The 16,483-nt window shown below is 34.2% G+C and overlaps 1 protein-coding gene across 5 annotated transcripts in view; it reads right to left on the minus strand.

The window, feature by feature from the left end:
* LOC106878768 (irregular chiasm C-roughest protein) overlaps positions 1–16,483 on the minus strand; it is a 177,553-nt gene that overhangs the window by 112,798 nt on the left and 48,272 nt on the right. For all 5 annotated transcript variants that reach the window (XR_001410547.2, XM_014928093.2, XM_052967827.1 and 2 more), the window contains exons 4-7: positions 12,309–12,500; positions 10,734–10,856; positions 8,514–8,825; positions 3,810–3,918 (exon numbers count right to left, since the gene is read on the minus strand). Coding sequence is in view for 4 of the 5 variants with exons in the window: in XM_014928093.2 (XP_014783579.1) it covers positions 3,810–3,918; positions 8,514–8,825; positions 10,734–10,856; positions 12,309–12,500 (736 nt within the window). In the remaining variant the exon portion in view is untranslated. The remainder of the gene's footprint in view (positions 1–3,809; positions 3,919–8,513; positions 8,826–10,733; positions 10,857–12,308; positions 12,501–16,483) is intronic.

Here is a 16,483-nt window from a genome sequence, read left to right on the forward strand (position 1 = left end):
ATATATAACAGCTCGTATTAACTGTATTAATATTTTGAAATTTATATAAAAAAAATTTTAATATTATTGATACCATAATATATACGAACACTCGATATAAATTCAGCATATCATATTCCTATTGAATATTTCTAATTAATGAATTTATATATATATATATATATATATACATATATTTGTGCACACACACACATATATTATATATGCACACACACCATCCCCAAACTGGATGTGACATTTTAAGACAGCTGCTTATCACATGCATAATGTCTTCCACACCCTACACATGCAGCTGCACCTTGGGATTACAAGAGCATCACTGTCTCTTGTTCATCAGTGTGATGTAATGTAGTGGTCTTGTGTCCAAGAGAGGCTGTGCTTCGTGTCAATTCTGTCGTCTTCAAGCTTCCAGGCAACATACCCATGCATAGTCTTTATTCTGTATGTTGAGAGCTTTCCATCCAGGTCTTCTCTGAGGTAAGAGAGCCCAGCTGTTTTGGGGCTTTATAGGAGATCATCAGGAAGAGAGTGCTTCTTGAGGAGTTCACTGCCAACGTGTAAAATGTTGCTCACTTCACTTTTCAGGACAGCATTTACATATTTATTTTGACTGCTGTTGTTTAACAGGTGCAGCCTGAGTGATACCATATGGCATTCGAAGGCTGTTTGCACTGATCTCAGGCCTCTACCACCTTCATTTCTTCTTTGGTAGAACCTGTCAACATCACTGTTTCTGTGGAAGTTTCCAGTTGTTATCAGGATTTTGCTGGTTTTGATATCTATGGAGTGGATTTCCTCTACAGACCAATCAAGTATCCCAAATGTTGGGATCAGCACTGGTACTGCAAATGCATTGTGGGATATTGTTTGGCTGTAAGAGGAGAGTTCCGACTGCCATATTTTCTTAACTCTGGTGTAATATTCTCGGGTCACTCTATCTTTATTCACAGTGCCTTCCTATGATACATCTTCGTCTATGCCTCGGTACTTGTAATATCCTTTGTCTGGAATGGGGGAAGAGAGAGAAACCATTGATGCACAGGTTTTGGGTTTGGGGGACTTGTTTTCCTCATTCTATAACCAAATATGAACATTTCTTTTGGCGAAATTCCATGCCAATATCAGCTGAAAATGGTATTAATTCCAGTTGTATTTTGGCATTATTAACACTTTTAGCATAAATCTTCAGGTCGTCTACAAAGAAATTTTGAGTTACATTGATATTTCTAGCAGTTGAAGATGTATGTATGTTATTTATACATACACACATATACACACACACACATACATATGCATTGATATATACATGCGTACACACACACACAAACAAACACACACATACACATACATCCACCCACCCGTCCACACATATATGCATGTGTTTGTGATATGGTATTTGTAAATGAGTGTCAGGTTGTCTTCCTTTTACAATCTTCTGTTAAATCATGTTCAGCTACTTACTGTTTATTTATGTCTCTCCCCTACAGCAAGACACCTGTTTCTGTCACATCCCCTCTCAAAGGATCTTTGTCTTGTAAGTTACTTGGTGACTCTGCCAGTGCTGGCACCACATGAAAAGCACCCAGTCCACACTGTAAAATGGTTGGCATTTGGAAGGACATCCAGCTGTAAAAACTATGCCAAAACTGACCCTCATCTGTGCTGGTGCCACATAAGAAAAAAGCACTCAGTCCAATCTGGAGTGGTTGGCATTTGGAAGGGCATCCAGCCGTAAAAACCCTGCCAAAACAGACAGTGAAGCCTGGTGCAGGCTCCTGCCTGGTCAGCTCCTGTTAAACCATCCAACCCATGTCAGCATGGAAAGCAGACTTTAAAAAATGATGATGATGATGATGATGATTACTTAGAAACAGGTGAGGGTTGACAACAAGAAAGGCATCTCGCCTGGATGTTGACATACTTGATGCAGTGAATTCAATGTCTGGAGTTGTCACTGAATTGTTAAAGACCAGATTCACTTTCCTGCCTCAATCCATATTTTATTGACGTCCACCTTTCTCCCACAACCAACCCATGTTCATTATAGATGTCTCCCACTACTACCCACCATTCTCCCACAACTGTCCAACCATTTGCCCCTGTTTAATCCTTCCCCTTTCTCCCCACCACTAACTTCCACTTCTCTCTCAAAATCTCGTGACTTCATCCACCTACCTACTTTCTCCAATCCTGGTCCACTTCTCTATATACACGACCCTGTAATTTCAGTGTACAGCTTCTGCCCCTTCTCTCTTACATCTTCACCATCATTCTCTCCTCTCTTGTCTCCATCTAAAGGAAACAAGTCTCTTTTCTAATGCAAGGCATTCTCTCCCTCCATACTACTCCCTCAGTTAAGGAGTCTTGCCTTGCAAGTTACTTGGTGACCTCGCTGCTGCTGCTGGTGCTATGTAAAAAGCACCCAGTACTCTCCAAGTACACTCTGAAAAGTGATTGATGTGAGGAAGGGCATCCAACTATAGAAACCATGCCAAAACAGATAGCAGAGCTTGGTGTAGTCTTCTGACTTGCCTGTTTTTGTCAAAGCAGCCAACTCAGGCCAGTATGGAAGATGAACATAAAATGACGATGATGATGATGACGAATTAAAATTTTGATGTATTCTCCCCCTACCTTTTCTTTTTTAACTCATTCATTTTAATAATGATTGTTCTCAACACGAAAGGTGTACTTGAATCTTGAATTCAAAGGTCCAGCCTTATCACCTTTTGTATCATGTTGATTCAGTTTGGGAATTATGTTAAGAGTAAATATGTCTGTGTGTGTTGTATTCCTCTCGGGGGACTCGCAGAGAAAAGACGAGTTGTACAACTTAGTTATTACATTTATTTATTAATTATAGACAAAGAACGCACTCACCCAATGTTCGTTATTAAGAAACAAGAATCATGTCCTCGCCATATATATCAATAACCTCCAACTTCCACAGTCATTCAAAACAACAATGAAACAAGGAACTCAGACGAACTACAAACAAATCTAACAGTCCATATAACAGTGTGATACTCAGCCACTTATACATTAATTTATTGTTCAGTTGATCCAACCAATTATAAGTTCCCTTTACTATTCTATCAACAAGTTCTCATACATCAGATGTCCTTTGGTGTTTTTTTAACTTCTAAACATCAATTCATTCACAAAAATTCTATGTATTTCTGCATTTATTGTTGTTTTGCAATCAGCAATAAACATAAAACTCTGAAAAGTATCAGAGAATGTAATTTCCTCTGTGTGTGTGTGTGTGTGCATGTGCACATACATCTTTTAATATATAAATGGAGGGATGTTGGAAAATTTTTGTTAAATTAAAATGTCTGAATACTATAAGATAGAGAAAATCTTTATTGATGTATATTTATCAAATATATGTCATTTCTCTTATAAAGATTATATAATATACCTATTGCATATTTTTTTGCTTAAAACCTAGATTTGTTTTGCAGTTAGACAATGTGTCTTAAAAATTTCTTTTCTCTCTCTGTGTATAATTTTTATATTAATTTTGCAAGTGTTTCCATGAACCATGCAACGCATATAAAAGTCTAAATGCATCTAGGATACAAGTAAGTTGTTGTAACTCACATCAGTGAGCATAACAAATTTAGTTTCTATTTCAAGGTTGAACAATTAATAGCAGGAAGAAAATCCAGTTGTAAAAAGAAACATTTGGTGGTGGGATGATAAAACAAAATATCTCATTTAATTATCTCACTTGTATGAGAATTGAAAAATATATAAGAAAAAAAATAAGAAAAAATCAAAAACAAAATAATTTAACTACTTACTTCCATTTAATCTGTTGTGGATTAGCAAAACCCTCACATGCTAACTGTACATTCATTCCTTGCCTAATTTTTCCTGTAATATTTATTTTCATTGTAATATCTGGAGGATCTGGATAAGTGAATAAATAAATCATTAAAAAAATAATTAGTTTAAAAAGGAAAAATCTTTTAAAATACAAAGCAAAATGGGTTAGATTTTCATATAAATAATCTGACAAAATTTCTTTTTACCCCTCTAATCTATGCAGTAAATATAGTGGGGCCAATATTTCTTTTCCAATAAACTCTTATGTCTAAAAGTGTCCTAAAGTTTCCATGGCCTTCAGGTTTTTGTCCGATATCATGGGATTCAGTGAATGAGAGATAATGATACATTAATTCTTGGATATGATGCCTGTCTAATCATGAAATTTTTTCAGAAAATCTGAATTTGAATTCTTAACAGTTTAAGCAAACTATGTAAAGTGTGTGGAATTTGTGTGCCCACAGACACATCAGAACAGCCAGTTGCAGATTTTTACTCTCCCCATACGAACTGCTTGACCAATATGTTATCCACTTGAAACATTTGCATTTTACATGGTATAACAAGACAATGGGGGACTATGTATGTAGATATTCAACTTGCTGGAAATTTTCTTCAAACGACACCTCACCACCTTAAAACCAGAAAGTCATTTTGAATAATGTAGTCCTAGATACCTTTTAAGAAAAGACAGGGTGGCCATAACTGGAACACCCTATAATCCTTATAGTTAATGCAGTCCTGCATATACTATGCTTGATCAGGGGTTAAACTATAATAATAAAGGAAACATCAATGAGAATTCTATTTCTACATGAAAGGGAAACAGGAATTTTTACTAATGGCATGGTGCTTACATAGGAGACTTGATCATTGAAGGATGATATTTGGGTGAAAAAGGGTCAAGTAAACCCAATTAGACTCCTTACTATGCACAGAAGAAGCAAAATGAAAGAAGACATGGAAATCGGTGCTAATGGCTGCTCTCAGAAGACTGAATTCTCACAAATATGACACAGAATCACAACTAATGATAAAATAATATGATGAAGCAGATCCCATCCAGCTCATACCAACATAGAAAGGAAACATATTAGAATCACTTAATTTTACACTGAAAACACTCAAACAGGCCCATTGCCAGTATTTGATCCCCATACCTATTGTTTACCAAGTGAATGCATTACTAATTACACCATCGAATACTTGTCATTCTGCCTTTTCAAATTAAGGTTTCTATAATTCTTTCTTATTTTTAATCCACAAAATAGTTGACCAATCATTTTGTGCTAGCAGAAAGATTATTCTACAAATAACTGACATGGTGATGTGTTCCACTTCATTTCGATGTTAGCAATGAATCAAATTATTAATTAGCTACTAAGATTTTAATGCAATTGATAGATAAATGGATGAAGTCCTATCAGTGAGACCAGTTGGTTCTTTTCTGTGTCTGTCAAATAGGTGGATATATGTCTAATAGAAACTACATAAAACTCTTAACAGTTAATTCATAACCCCAGTTTATGTTGCTGCCAAGATTGGATACCAGATTATCTGAGGAAATTTTAACAGTTAATTGGGCTGGTCAGTCATTTGAACATGAAAGAGTTAACTATTTATCCCAGAGTAGTTTCTTTGGTCATTTTTAGTAAATCTGTCTTCTACTCACATGTGATGTAAAATTTTAGTATTTTATGCTTAATGTTTCTTGCATTAATTTCTATTTTATATCACAAAAACATTGATTTGTGTGGAAACGATTATATTTCTCAAGTGCTGTATGACACAAAACATAATAGTTAAGGTTATATACCATGGTTTGTACAATAAATATCTACACTATGACACATAATATTCTATTTTGCATATTGTTTACATAAAAATATCAGGTATGTTATGAAATATGAAGAAAAGCAATGTTTCATATATCATCACATAAGACCTAATTTTAACAGATTGGATTTTGAATGTTTCAGTATCTTATATCAAGGAACATAATTGAGTTTTATCGTAGAGTTTTGTAACACTTAGATTATCAATAACATTGCTTCAAAACAATATAGCTCCTATCAGAAATCAATAAATATTCCTTTGATATTACAATAAAACATATTGTTTTGCCTTCTTATGAAGTACAAAGCAAACCTGATTGGTAGATTGCTTGCTGTCTCTTTAGCATAGAATTAACTCTTTCAAAATCGAAAAATACAAGTGCAAAAAAAAAAAAATTTGTGTATAATTAAAAAGATAAAATCCTTTTAAAATATTTTGTATAAAATATATTTCTGGTTTCTCTCTTTTTTTTCTTCTTCTTTTCCTCTAGATATTTTATAGTTTTGCCAATATGCTTTACTTAGTTTTATTATTGCTAATAATATTTTTGATCTCCAAATGGTGGCTGAAACTGCTAAAAACGATAGACATCTCTCTCAAATCCTACATCTTAAAAAATGGAGAACATACGTTATTCTTCATAACATGGGTGGTGTGGCACAATGAATGGGAGAGAGAGTGAATGATTGGCTATTTCAGAGGCTGTAGGATTAAATAGAGAGATGCTAAGAGGAAACATACTAAATGAGAGACCCAAATGTACAAAAACTTATTACACATTACAGCATCAATCTCTGTCTTATTTTAATATGTTTCATTGTGCTTTGCATGTGTGAGTGAGGTTTCTTTAGCAATGAAGGTAGTAATCTGTAATGCAAACCATGACTGAGTTAGTATTGTACTAATAACTCAGTACAATAATACAAGTTGGTATTATTGTACTGAGTATTGTTCTAGAGAATGTCTGTCAAAATATAAGAAAATTAGGAGTTTGTTTTAAAAAGTAAGTTGATGATGTTAAAATGATAATGTTATGTTAAGATGACAGTAAAAGGTGTTTGCAATTATGTACATTTAAAAGTACTTTTGACAATGTTTACAGATTAAAATGTTTTTTGAATTACATAGATTATATTTTTGGTAGGATATGAGCAGTTCCAAGGAACATTATTTTTTAAATTTCTTCCAGTTTGGGATTTTTCGTATTTGAGATAGGTAGTAATCAGCCCCTTTTGATATCATTCCTAAGACACCTATGACAATAGATATTGTTTTAGTCTTGAGGTTCCCCATTTTGCCAATTTGTATTTCAAGATCTTTATATTTGCTCAGTTTTTGTAGGTCTTGGTAGATAGATTTATGTCGATTAAGACAGTCATATTGATGAGAAGGCATGATTTTTGTCTGAAATACTTCAATATAATGTCTGACCTATTTGCATCTATTTTTTTGTCAGTAAAGTTCCAAAAGAGTGAGATGTAATCATTTTCAAGCCCTGGAGGTGGTTTGTGTTCTCACCAGTTTTTATCATGTGGCAGGTCCAAGTTTTTGCAAATTGCCCAGTGAATATACTGTTGGAGACAACATGATCAATGGTTCCAGTCTGTTGTTTACATACACAACAAGATGGACTACTGCAGCAGCTTATGCATTTGGACTGACTATCAACATCAAGAAGACTGGAGTCTTATTCGAACCAAGGCCTGGGGTAGGACATACTCAAGACTCAGATGGTATGATAAACAACATGCCTCGCAAATGGGTCAGGTCATTATCTTGGAAGCATAGTAAACTTTAAGAGTACTCATGATGATGTAATCAATGTTAGAATATCCAATGCTACAAGTGCTTTTGGAAAACTTACATCGTTTGTGGGATGAACACATTGTCACAGATTAACCCTGATTAAGCAAATACCCCATCAAATATTCCAGTCATGTCTATGTATTCTTTCACATACCCAAGACAACATTATTTGATGTGCTCTTTTTAAAATTGTAATATTTAAGCGAGATTTGACTGCTATTTCTAGTAAGTTGAACAACCATGCAAATGTTCTTTCATTGACTCAAATGATTTGTTGGTGGTGATGTAGATGAGGGTGATGGTCATGATGACTCTTATATGCACAATTCATAAGTGTTACAAGGATTTGTTTATAGTCTTGTACAGTAGATTTTGTCTTACTGGGGGAAAATATTGCCTGTCAGAACTTGAGACATATCATCCATTCGATCATAGGAACTGAATGACGATGAGAATGGTGCTCAGACTTATAACTTGGTGGATTATGAAGTCAATGCCTCACTGTAATGTTTCTATGGAAAAACAACCTAGTCTGAGACGTAGTCTGCTTGAGAGTCACGGAATAATTTGTCATGTAGTGTATACTTTTTTTTTATATCACTTCTGCAGATCATAATAATAGAGCTCTATCCAACCATGATACAAAGGTAGACTTAGCCATTTGATTAAGTCTCTTGTTAGCTAATCTATGCAGCATAGTGTTGATGTGATTGAACAGTCAATCTTCAGGCTCTCATCTTGTTGACCTGGCCTTCATTACTAAAGTAATAATGAGCCAACAAGGGAACTTCTATGTGATTGCATAATCTGCTGGAAATAACAGCCAAAATCTCCCTCAAATCCTACGTTAGTGTCTTTGATTAAATTATCTCTAATCCCTGATACACTGTGACAGATAAAAAAAAAAAAAAAAAAAACGGGGTGGTCATAAGTTTTTTGTTCTGTAGTGTAATCTGTAATGCAAGTAATAAAAACATTTATATTAAATACTATAATACAAAAGAAACAAAAAGAGGGGGAAAAAGAATACTCCTTACATTGAACATTTAATGTAACCCTTGTCACATATGGATTTTGTAAAGCTTCATTTATAGCATGACATTCGAGTAGTTTTCCAGAATGTTCTGTTTTAGGTATTAACATTATATTGCCTTTTGTATCAACTCGTTTGTTTGATTTAGTAAACATTTCAGTTGAATATAATTTCCGATTCATCAACTTTCCTGCCAGGTACCACGTAATTTTAGCTCCTGGTTTCCCATTTTTCACAAGACATGTAATATTGGTAGGTTTTCCTAATATAACTGCGGCAATCGGTGCTTCTAAAATCTGTGGTGGGTCAGGTGGAACTGAAATTATTAAAGAGAAAAATAACTTCATATATTTACTTTTGACAACAATTTTCTCTCTCTTACATAAATACTTCAGGCACGCATTTCATTATAGTGTATACTTTACACTATAATCCTTACAACACACTCATCTAAGGTTTGGTACAATGATCAGGAAAAATAGCAATTGGTGCATAATTAATTATAAAGCTATATTGGGACTCTTGTATGAGAAGTAGTATTGTTTAATATATCTGTTATCATATTTTGTCCCCGAGATGTTTGTGGTATTAAGAGGTTTGATTTGGATAACCTCTGCTTGTGGAACTTCATTTCAGTTTTTGGGGTTTACTTATTTTCTTCATTACAGTTTTTGGGCTTTACTAACTTTCTATGTGTCTGTTATGTACTTATTGTTTTTAGAATGAGTCGTGGGTCTTAGCTTGGTACTATGTCTTAGTTTACATTCTATGTTGTTACTATTTGTTGGAAATAGAATAACCAGGTTGGAATGAACCTTACAACTATTTCTCCGTCTTTGAGACATATTAATCCTGCTAATATGGTACACTTCTCTGACAATTTCATTATACAACTTGCATTGCTAATAATCACATGATGTTAATGAAATACATGTAGCATGGTGTAACTAAATATCTTATAAACAACTTCATGTTTTGTTTTATATAAACATGGATGTGGCATTTGGTGAATGAGGGAGTTTGATGTTGCTGCCCTCATTTGTGTTTCCTGCCTTGAGGTAGGTTTATCTGGAACTCCCTGGAAATCTTGACAGGAGGAGATCCAGCTTTGTTTTGAAGACACTACATCCACCCCATGTAGGCATTTTTGGATGATACTAAAGAGCTGTTGTCCCATGAAATCCAAGCTGTTGCAGTATCTGCTCCTGTATCTTGACGTTGATATTAAGATCTTTGGCAATATGCAGTGGTACCCAGTTCTGGTGTTTGAATAACTCTCAATGCCAAAGTTTGGTACAAGTCCTTCCAGGATTTTCCTAATGTATATCACTACTTTTGTTTTTGTGAGTAGAAACTTAACTTGTTCAGCCTTTCTCAAACTAAACAGTTCTGTTAAAATAATTGTTTAAATAGTAATATAGCCCTTGATTAAACTTATATTTTGCTGGTGGATGCTTTTACAATTATTCAGTTTCCTTTGAGTATTGCTCCTTCATCAATTGCTAACATAAAACAAAAACTAATACCAATAGCTGTTATGCAATCAAATATTTGATGAACTGATGAATGTAAAATTACAGGTTCTAGATAACCGGTTGTCAACGACTTTGCCAAACCTCTTATGATTATCATACCTAGAGTCAGAACAAGCTTATTAATTTAAAAACAACTCATTAACCCTTTTGATAACAACCTGCCTGAGGCTGCATCTGGTTCTATGATACTATGCTTTCTATGTTAAAACTCATTCATTATTTTTTTACGTCAAACAAGATAAATATGCTATAAAAATTTAAAAGATATCCTTTGCAATAAATATTTCCAAATCCTCCAATCAGTTTTGAAATGATTGGTGTCTGCAACTGTTTAACTCATTTTATTTGACTTTAGTTCAAAGCTGGGAAATATCACAAACGCATGTCTCTGAGAAAGAAGTTCTACCAACCCTTGACAATGCTGCCAGAACCCTTGCTTGTCTCTGCTATTTTTTTCTCTCGTGTACATAAATACTTACATAACCACTTCCAACACTTTTAATATAAAAATCTTTTAAACATTATTTTATGTTCATTTGGGAAATATTTAAAATTGAAGGTTTGCTCTTTGGAAATCAAACATTTATAAAGCTACAAAAAAACAAACAAAAAGGAACATTTTTAAACTTTGAGATAATCTAAACTCATGTTAGAAAATTAAAAAGAAGAATTCAAAAAATAGAACTAACATAAAACTGTGAGTTTAACAGTGTTACTTCTGATGCCTTCAGCAGCTTCTGTTTGTCCGACCTGACATTGATACAAGCCATCATCTTCTAATTTAACAGATACAATTCGTAGATGGAACTCGTCTGTAAGAGGAAAAAGATACAAAGTGAGATTGAAAAAGTTCTTACAATATTTAAACATTAAAAAAAAATATAATTCTTTAAACAAATATTTTGACCTGATGTTGCAATACGTCTAATGTGGGACAATGCAGAGTTACTCCCTACTTAACCCATCGTCCTTGCTACTCTGCTCTTCTCTTTTTCACACTAACCCCTGATTTTACTTTTTCCTTTGCCCTCTTTCTTATCTCTTCTATTATCCCCCCTTACCAACACTCTTACCCCCCCCCACGTTACTCTCTCCACTACCATCCTTCCATAATAATAAATCTGCTCTTCCCACCATACATTAATTTCACTGCAAATTATAACCCTAACCCAACCAGCACTGGTGTCATGACAAATATGCACCCAATACACTCTGTAAGGTGGTTGGCAAATCGAGCGGAGACAATGCAGTGTGGAGAGGTCTTGAGTTTTTTTTGAGGGAAGGGCATCTATAGGGTTGGCACCATGATAAAATGCCTCCAGTACACTCTGTAAAATGCTTGGTGTTAGGAAGGTCATTCAGCCATAGGAACGATGACAAAACTTAGACATTTTCAGTCTAAAGTGTGGTCGTTGACCCCTAGAACCCTGTTAAAATATCCATCTGACATAAACAGAACAAGAAGATACTGATAACAATGGTTTTCATCAGATACTCATGTTTTTCCTAAAAGAACTGCAAGCATTCTTTTGTGTTCCCCAATATGTATAATTTTCAGGGTTAATAGTACATCCCATTTCATTGCTTACAATATTCTTACTACTTAAACTTGGATTACACAACCCAGAAAATAGTGAAAATGTCTTAGAGGAAAATGGCTACAGACTGTAAATCAGTGTCAGCTTCCAGAAAATGCACCATGTAACATTATACATAATTGAATATGTAAAAGTAACAAGACTCACTGTGAAGGAAGTTGGGGTAAAACATTCCAACTTAAAAAGAGGACATGTGGTTAAACACTGAAGCATTATTTTGATTCTTTTAAGAAACACAGTTTGAAGAGAACTAAATCATTCACTCATTTAGATTATAAACAATTTTATAAGAACAGTGAAGACTGAAGTAGTAGCTTGACAATAAGCAAATCAGGTTAACTAGAAGAAAATGTTGCAGCAATCAAAACTAATAAACGATATAAAAAATTATGTCTGCATAGAGTAAATTTAAGAGACAGTTAGTCTCACACATATTCAGGCTAGCAAGGACACACACACACACACATAGATCAGTACATATATATATATATATATATATATATATATATGTATGACTGGCTTCTTTTAGTTTCCATCTATCAAATCCCTAGCATGGCTGCTGTCCAATGACTGAAACAAGTAAAAGAATACACACATACTTTACTAATACTTGTTTTCTAGCTATACATGTTATGTCATTACAAAAAGAGTTAACAGTGTATTTACCTCTTGCTGGATTTCCAACCATTGAATATCTTTCATAATTTGGTAAATTTCGGTCTATGCCTAAAGCATATTTATTTTTTGTCCATTGTAAATTTCCTACTCTATTTCTAACTTGACATTTTAAAGTAGCTGTTGATCCTTCTATCACTGATTGGTTGACTGGAATTTGGACAAATTCTTGTGGTTGAATGGCTGAAATAGAAATATACATAGATATATATACGTGTGTGTGTTTGTGTGTGCAAGCATGTATACAATATATATAATTAAAACCTGAATTATGTTGCAATATAAGAGTTGCGTTAGTAGTGAGCAGAGTGCAGTAATTTGCTTGTCCTATTGAAGGTAGACAGGAATACAATATCTGAACTGAAAGGTTTTGTACAATTGACCATAGGATTGACTGCCCTTGTTAGTGAAGTCACAGATCAATACAGTTGACAAGAAAATCAATTGCATGGAATCTATAGATTCAGGTACATAATCCTGTTTAATTTACAAATGCAAACAAGTCTGTCTGTTCGTGTAAACACACACACACACACACGCACACCTGGATGTTCATTTGTAATATGTTTTTAAAACAAAAATACCCTCTTTGTCACTCAAGTCCCAAGTTGAGCCAACCTTAATGGTAAATGTCTTATTGAAGCAATGAACAAACTCATCCCTTCTTTAGTGCTTTGTTCTTCTGATAAGGTGAGGGGCACATGTCTTACTGAAAGGGTTACTTCAGGATGGGGCAAAGCAAGTAACAAGTGAATAAAACTTGCAAAACAGTTTTAATTAAAACTTCTCTTAATTACTTATATAGGCATGGCTGTGTGGTAAGAAGCTTGCTTCCCAACCACATGGTTCTGGTTTCAGTCCCACTGTGTGGCACCTTGGGCAAGTGTCTTCTACTATAGCCTTAGGCCGACCAAAGCCTTGCGAGTAGATTTGGTAGATGGGAACTGAAAGAAGCCTGTTGTATGTATATGTATATGTTTGTGTGTTTGTGTCTGTGTTTGTCCCCCTCCACCAGCGCTTGACAACTGATGCTGGTGTGTTTATGTCCCTGTAATTTAGTAGTTTGGCAAAGCAGACTGATATAATAAGTACTAGGCTTACACATGGGTATAAAAGAAAGAGGTGGATTCTACTTGGCAGTATATTTTTATGAGTGTGGATGGATATTGGTCATGTGATGTCACCGATCACATGCATATTTTGAGATACTCGTAAATTCTTTGCTATGGAATACCGTTGCTGATGAGACCAAACAATAATCTCCTTCATTGGCCCATGTTCTACAATTGATTAGATTGATCTCAGTTATTAGGGAAGAGTCAAGGTTGAATGCAGCATTAATTAAACTGCCAATTAAATGTTATTGAAATAAATCAAACCGTTTAATCTATCTTGCTTATAATTTCAGCCCCAGATTTTTAAAATGATCCAATTAGAGGAAAATTATTAATTGAAAAAAATTAATTTTTTTGGTTAAAGCTAAAAATTAATAAGTGAAATGTTATGTTTATTGATAGATGCTTATTTTATCGACAGGATAGAGAAGAGAGGCCATATTGACATGAGCAGTGGATTTGTGAAACAAGTAGAGTAAGAGACAGGATGTCCTCAGTTCAAATTCTGCTGATATCAGCTTTGGATGTTGCACTTTTAAGGGTCAATTTAATAAGAAAGTGTCACTAATTCAAATTGCTATAATATAAATATCATGGATGGGAAATTGAAATATATTTCAGGGCTAGAAGACATATAGAAATTAGAGGGAGAACAGAGAAACGGGAAACTATATATTATAAAGCCTTAAAATATGGTACTTCATTATTTCTGCAAACTTATGAGCCAAAGAGGAGGTTAGGGCAAACTATAAGGCCAATTTACCTGCTAAGAACAGCAGTCAAGCCTCCTTCATCTTTTTGTAAGCATATTTTTAATGAAAAATCCATGTTTTCAATTAATTTTCAAAACAATCAAGAATTGGAAGAGATTTAGTAAAATGACTGTTTCGTTTATTGTTATAATGAGCTGCTGGTTTGCTTTTTAGAAATGAACACTTTAACATAATTCGTTTTCAACCCATGGCAGCTTCAGGTAGGTTGGTATCATTAGGAGGAATCAAACTCCAGCAAGGAAACCTCTACGTGGTTGTTTAATATGCAAGAAATAGCTATGAAATCTCTCTCATATCACACCTCACAATTAAAAAGGGAATGATTTTTTTTGACCAAGGTCAGCTTTTAGCTAAACAACAATAACTGTCCTAACGATGATTTGAACATTTTGATTAAGTGACCTTCACTTTCTAGCTTTTATTCACCAAATCTCTGTTTTCTTTTTTTCTCCTTTCTCAAACCTCAAAAGATTTTCATGTAGTCTTTTATTCTTTTGGGGCACAACTGGATACCCCTCCTGCCTTACTGCTAACCATTCCACTGGGAAATAGAAGTAGACTCTGCTTATGTTCAGACTTGCAAACTTCGGAACACAACATTGAGACATTTCTAAGAAATTAATTTAGGATCAGCAAACTTGCATTCTAACATCTCAACTGTTGTGCTTATGTTGAAATAATTTGTTGCTTCACTTTTGACTTCATTTCAAATACGACATTAACAACATCAATACTAATTTTAATCAATTAAAATTTAGGTGTTATCATCCCTTTATCATAGCTATATACAACAACTAATTGATACTATTTACTGTGAGCCTGTGTTTTTCTCCTTGCACTTCAAATGTTAACTGAGGTATTATTGTTTGCTGCATTCTTTTAAAACTCACTGAGCTAACAACACCAGTCTTATGTTCATCCCTTATGTTCATCCTTTACATGTTTAATATTTGAGGGGATTACTCTGAACTATGAGCAATGCCATTTTCAGGATATGAATAAATTTAAATAAAATTAGGATGTTCAGGATAAGTGATGTAAATTTATGTGCTAGTTTGATTGCCCCTATATTTTTAGTTAATTCAATGCAATCATTATCACATAATGTAGTAACTCAATATAGCACCCCCACCAGTTGTCTTTAGAATAAGGATTGCTCAAATCATAAAACATGCTTTGAGATACTTATCAATGAAAATGGAGTATCTGTAGCTAAAACTGTTGATAAAATGTTTTGAATTTGTCACTAACTGAGCAGACCAATGATTCAAAGCCATTTCGGCTATTTTCTCTCTTTCCAGACATAATGTCTCAAAATTTGTACCATCCAATATATTATTCCTTCCTTTAAAACTCCAGGCTGTGTTTTGAAGGAGGCTTTTTGTTGCTAGTTCTATCAAGTTGAGTGACCAAGTAGAAACTCCTCCATTGACTAAATGACTTCAAATGGTTGCCTGTGTGTTAATAGTTTCCTTGAGAAGAGCTCATGTATATATATATTAAATATATACATGCAAAAGAAGCAGAAGAATCAGGCACAAGGCCCGAAATTTTTGGGAAGGGGGCCAGTTGATTAGATCGACCCCAGTACGTAACTGGTATTTATTTTATTGACCCCCGAAAGGATGAAACGCAAAGTCAATCTTGGCAGAATTTGAACTCAGAATGTAAAGAGAGACAAAATACCACTAAGCATTTCACCCTTGCTGTTAATGTTTCTGCCAACTCTCCACCTGTAGATATTCTATTCATGTTAGTCATGTTGGAACTGAATGAGTCTCTCATCTTAAATGAACGAACCTATGGCATAAAAATATTGGTTCTTTAAAATATTCTGATCTTTCAACTGAGCTATTCAACTTTATTGGTATTGAGATGTGTTATCCTGATATTTAAGACTTTTACCTATTTATAACGTGTTGAGAAATAGTTGATTTAAATGTAAGTCAAGTAAAAGAGTTAAGTTTGTAAGGGACGACCGTGCGAACTCAAGAAGGAGAAATGGTGACGAATGGAAAAAACAGAGGACTCCTTTTATTTAAACGTGTCACACGGTCGAACACAAAATTATATATCAGATGATGATATACAAATATGTTATACGACGATAACATAGATGACCAGTAATGAAAAACCACAACCGTATAAGATGAATAACAGAAATATTTATTGTAGCGTTAAAGATGTATGTCTGTGTGAGAGTGTGAATGCGACATATAAGAACATAATCAAAGACAAGCCGTCATACAAAGAAAAGTGTGTATGTGAGTGATACATG

This window comes from Octopus bimaculoides, chromosome 5, assembly GCF_001194135.2.
Source record: "Octopus bimaculoides isolate UCB-OBI-ISO-001 chromosome 5, ASM119413v2, whole genome shotgun sequence".
Taxonomy (NCBI): domain Eukaryota; kingdom Metazoa; phylum Mollusca; class Cephalopoda; order Octopoda; family Octopodidae; genus Octopus; species Octopus bimaculoides.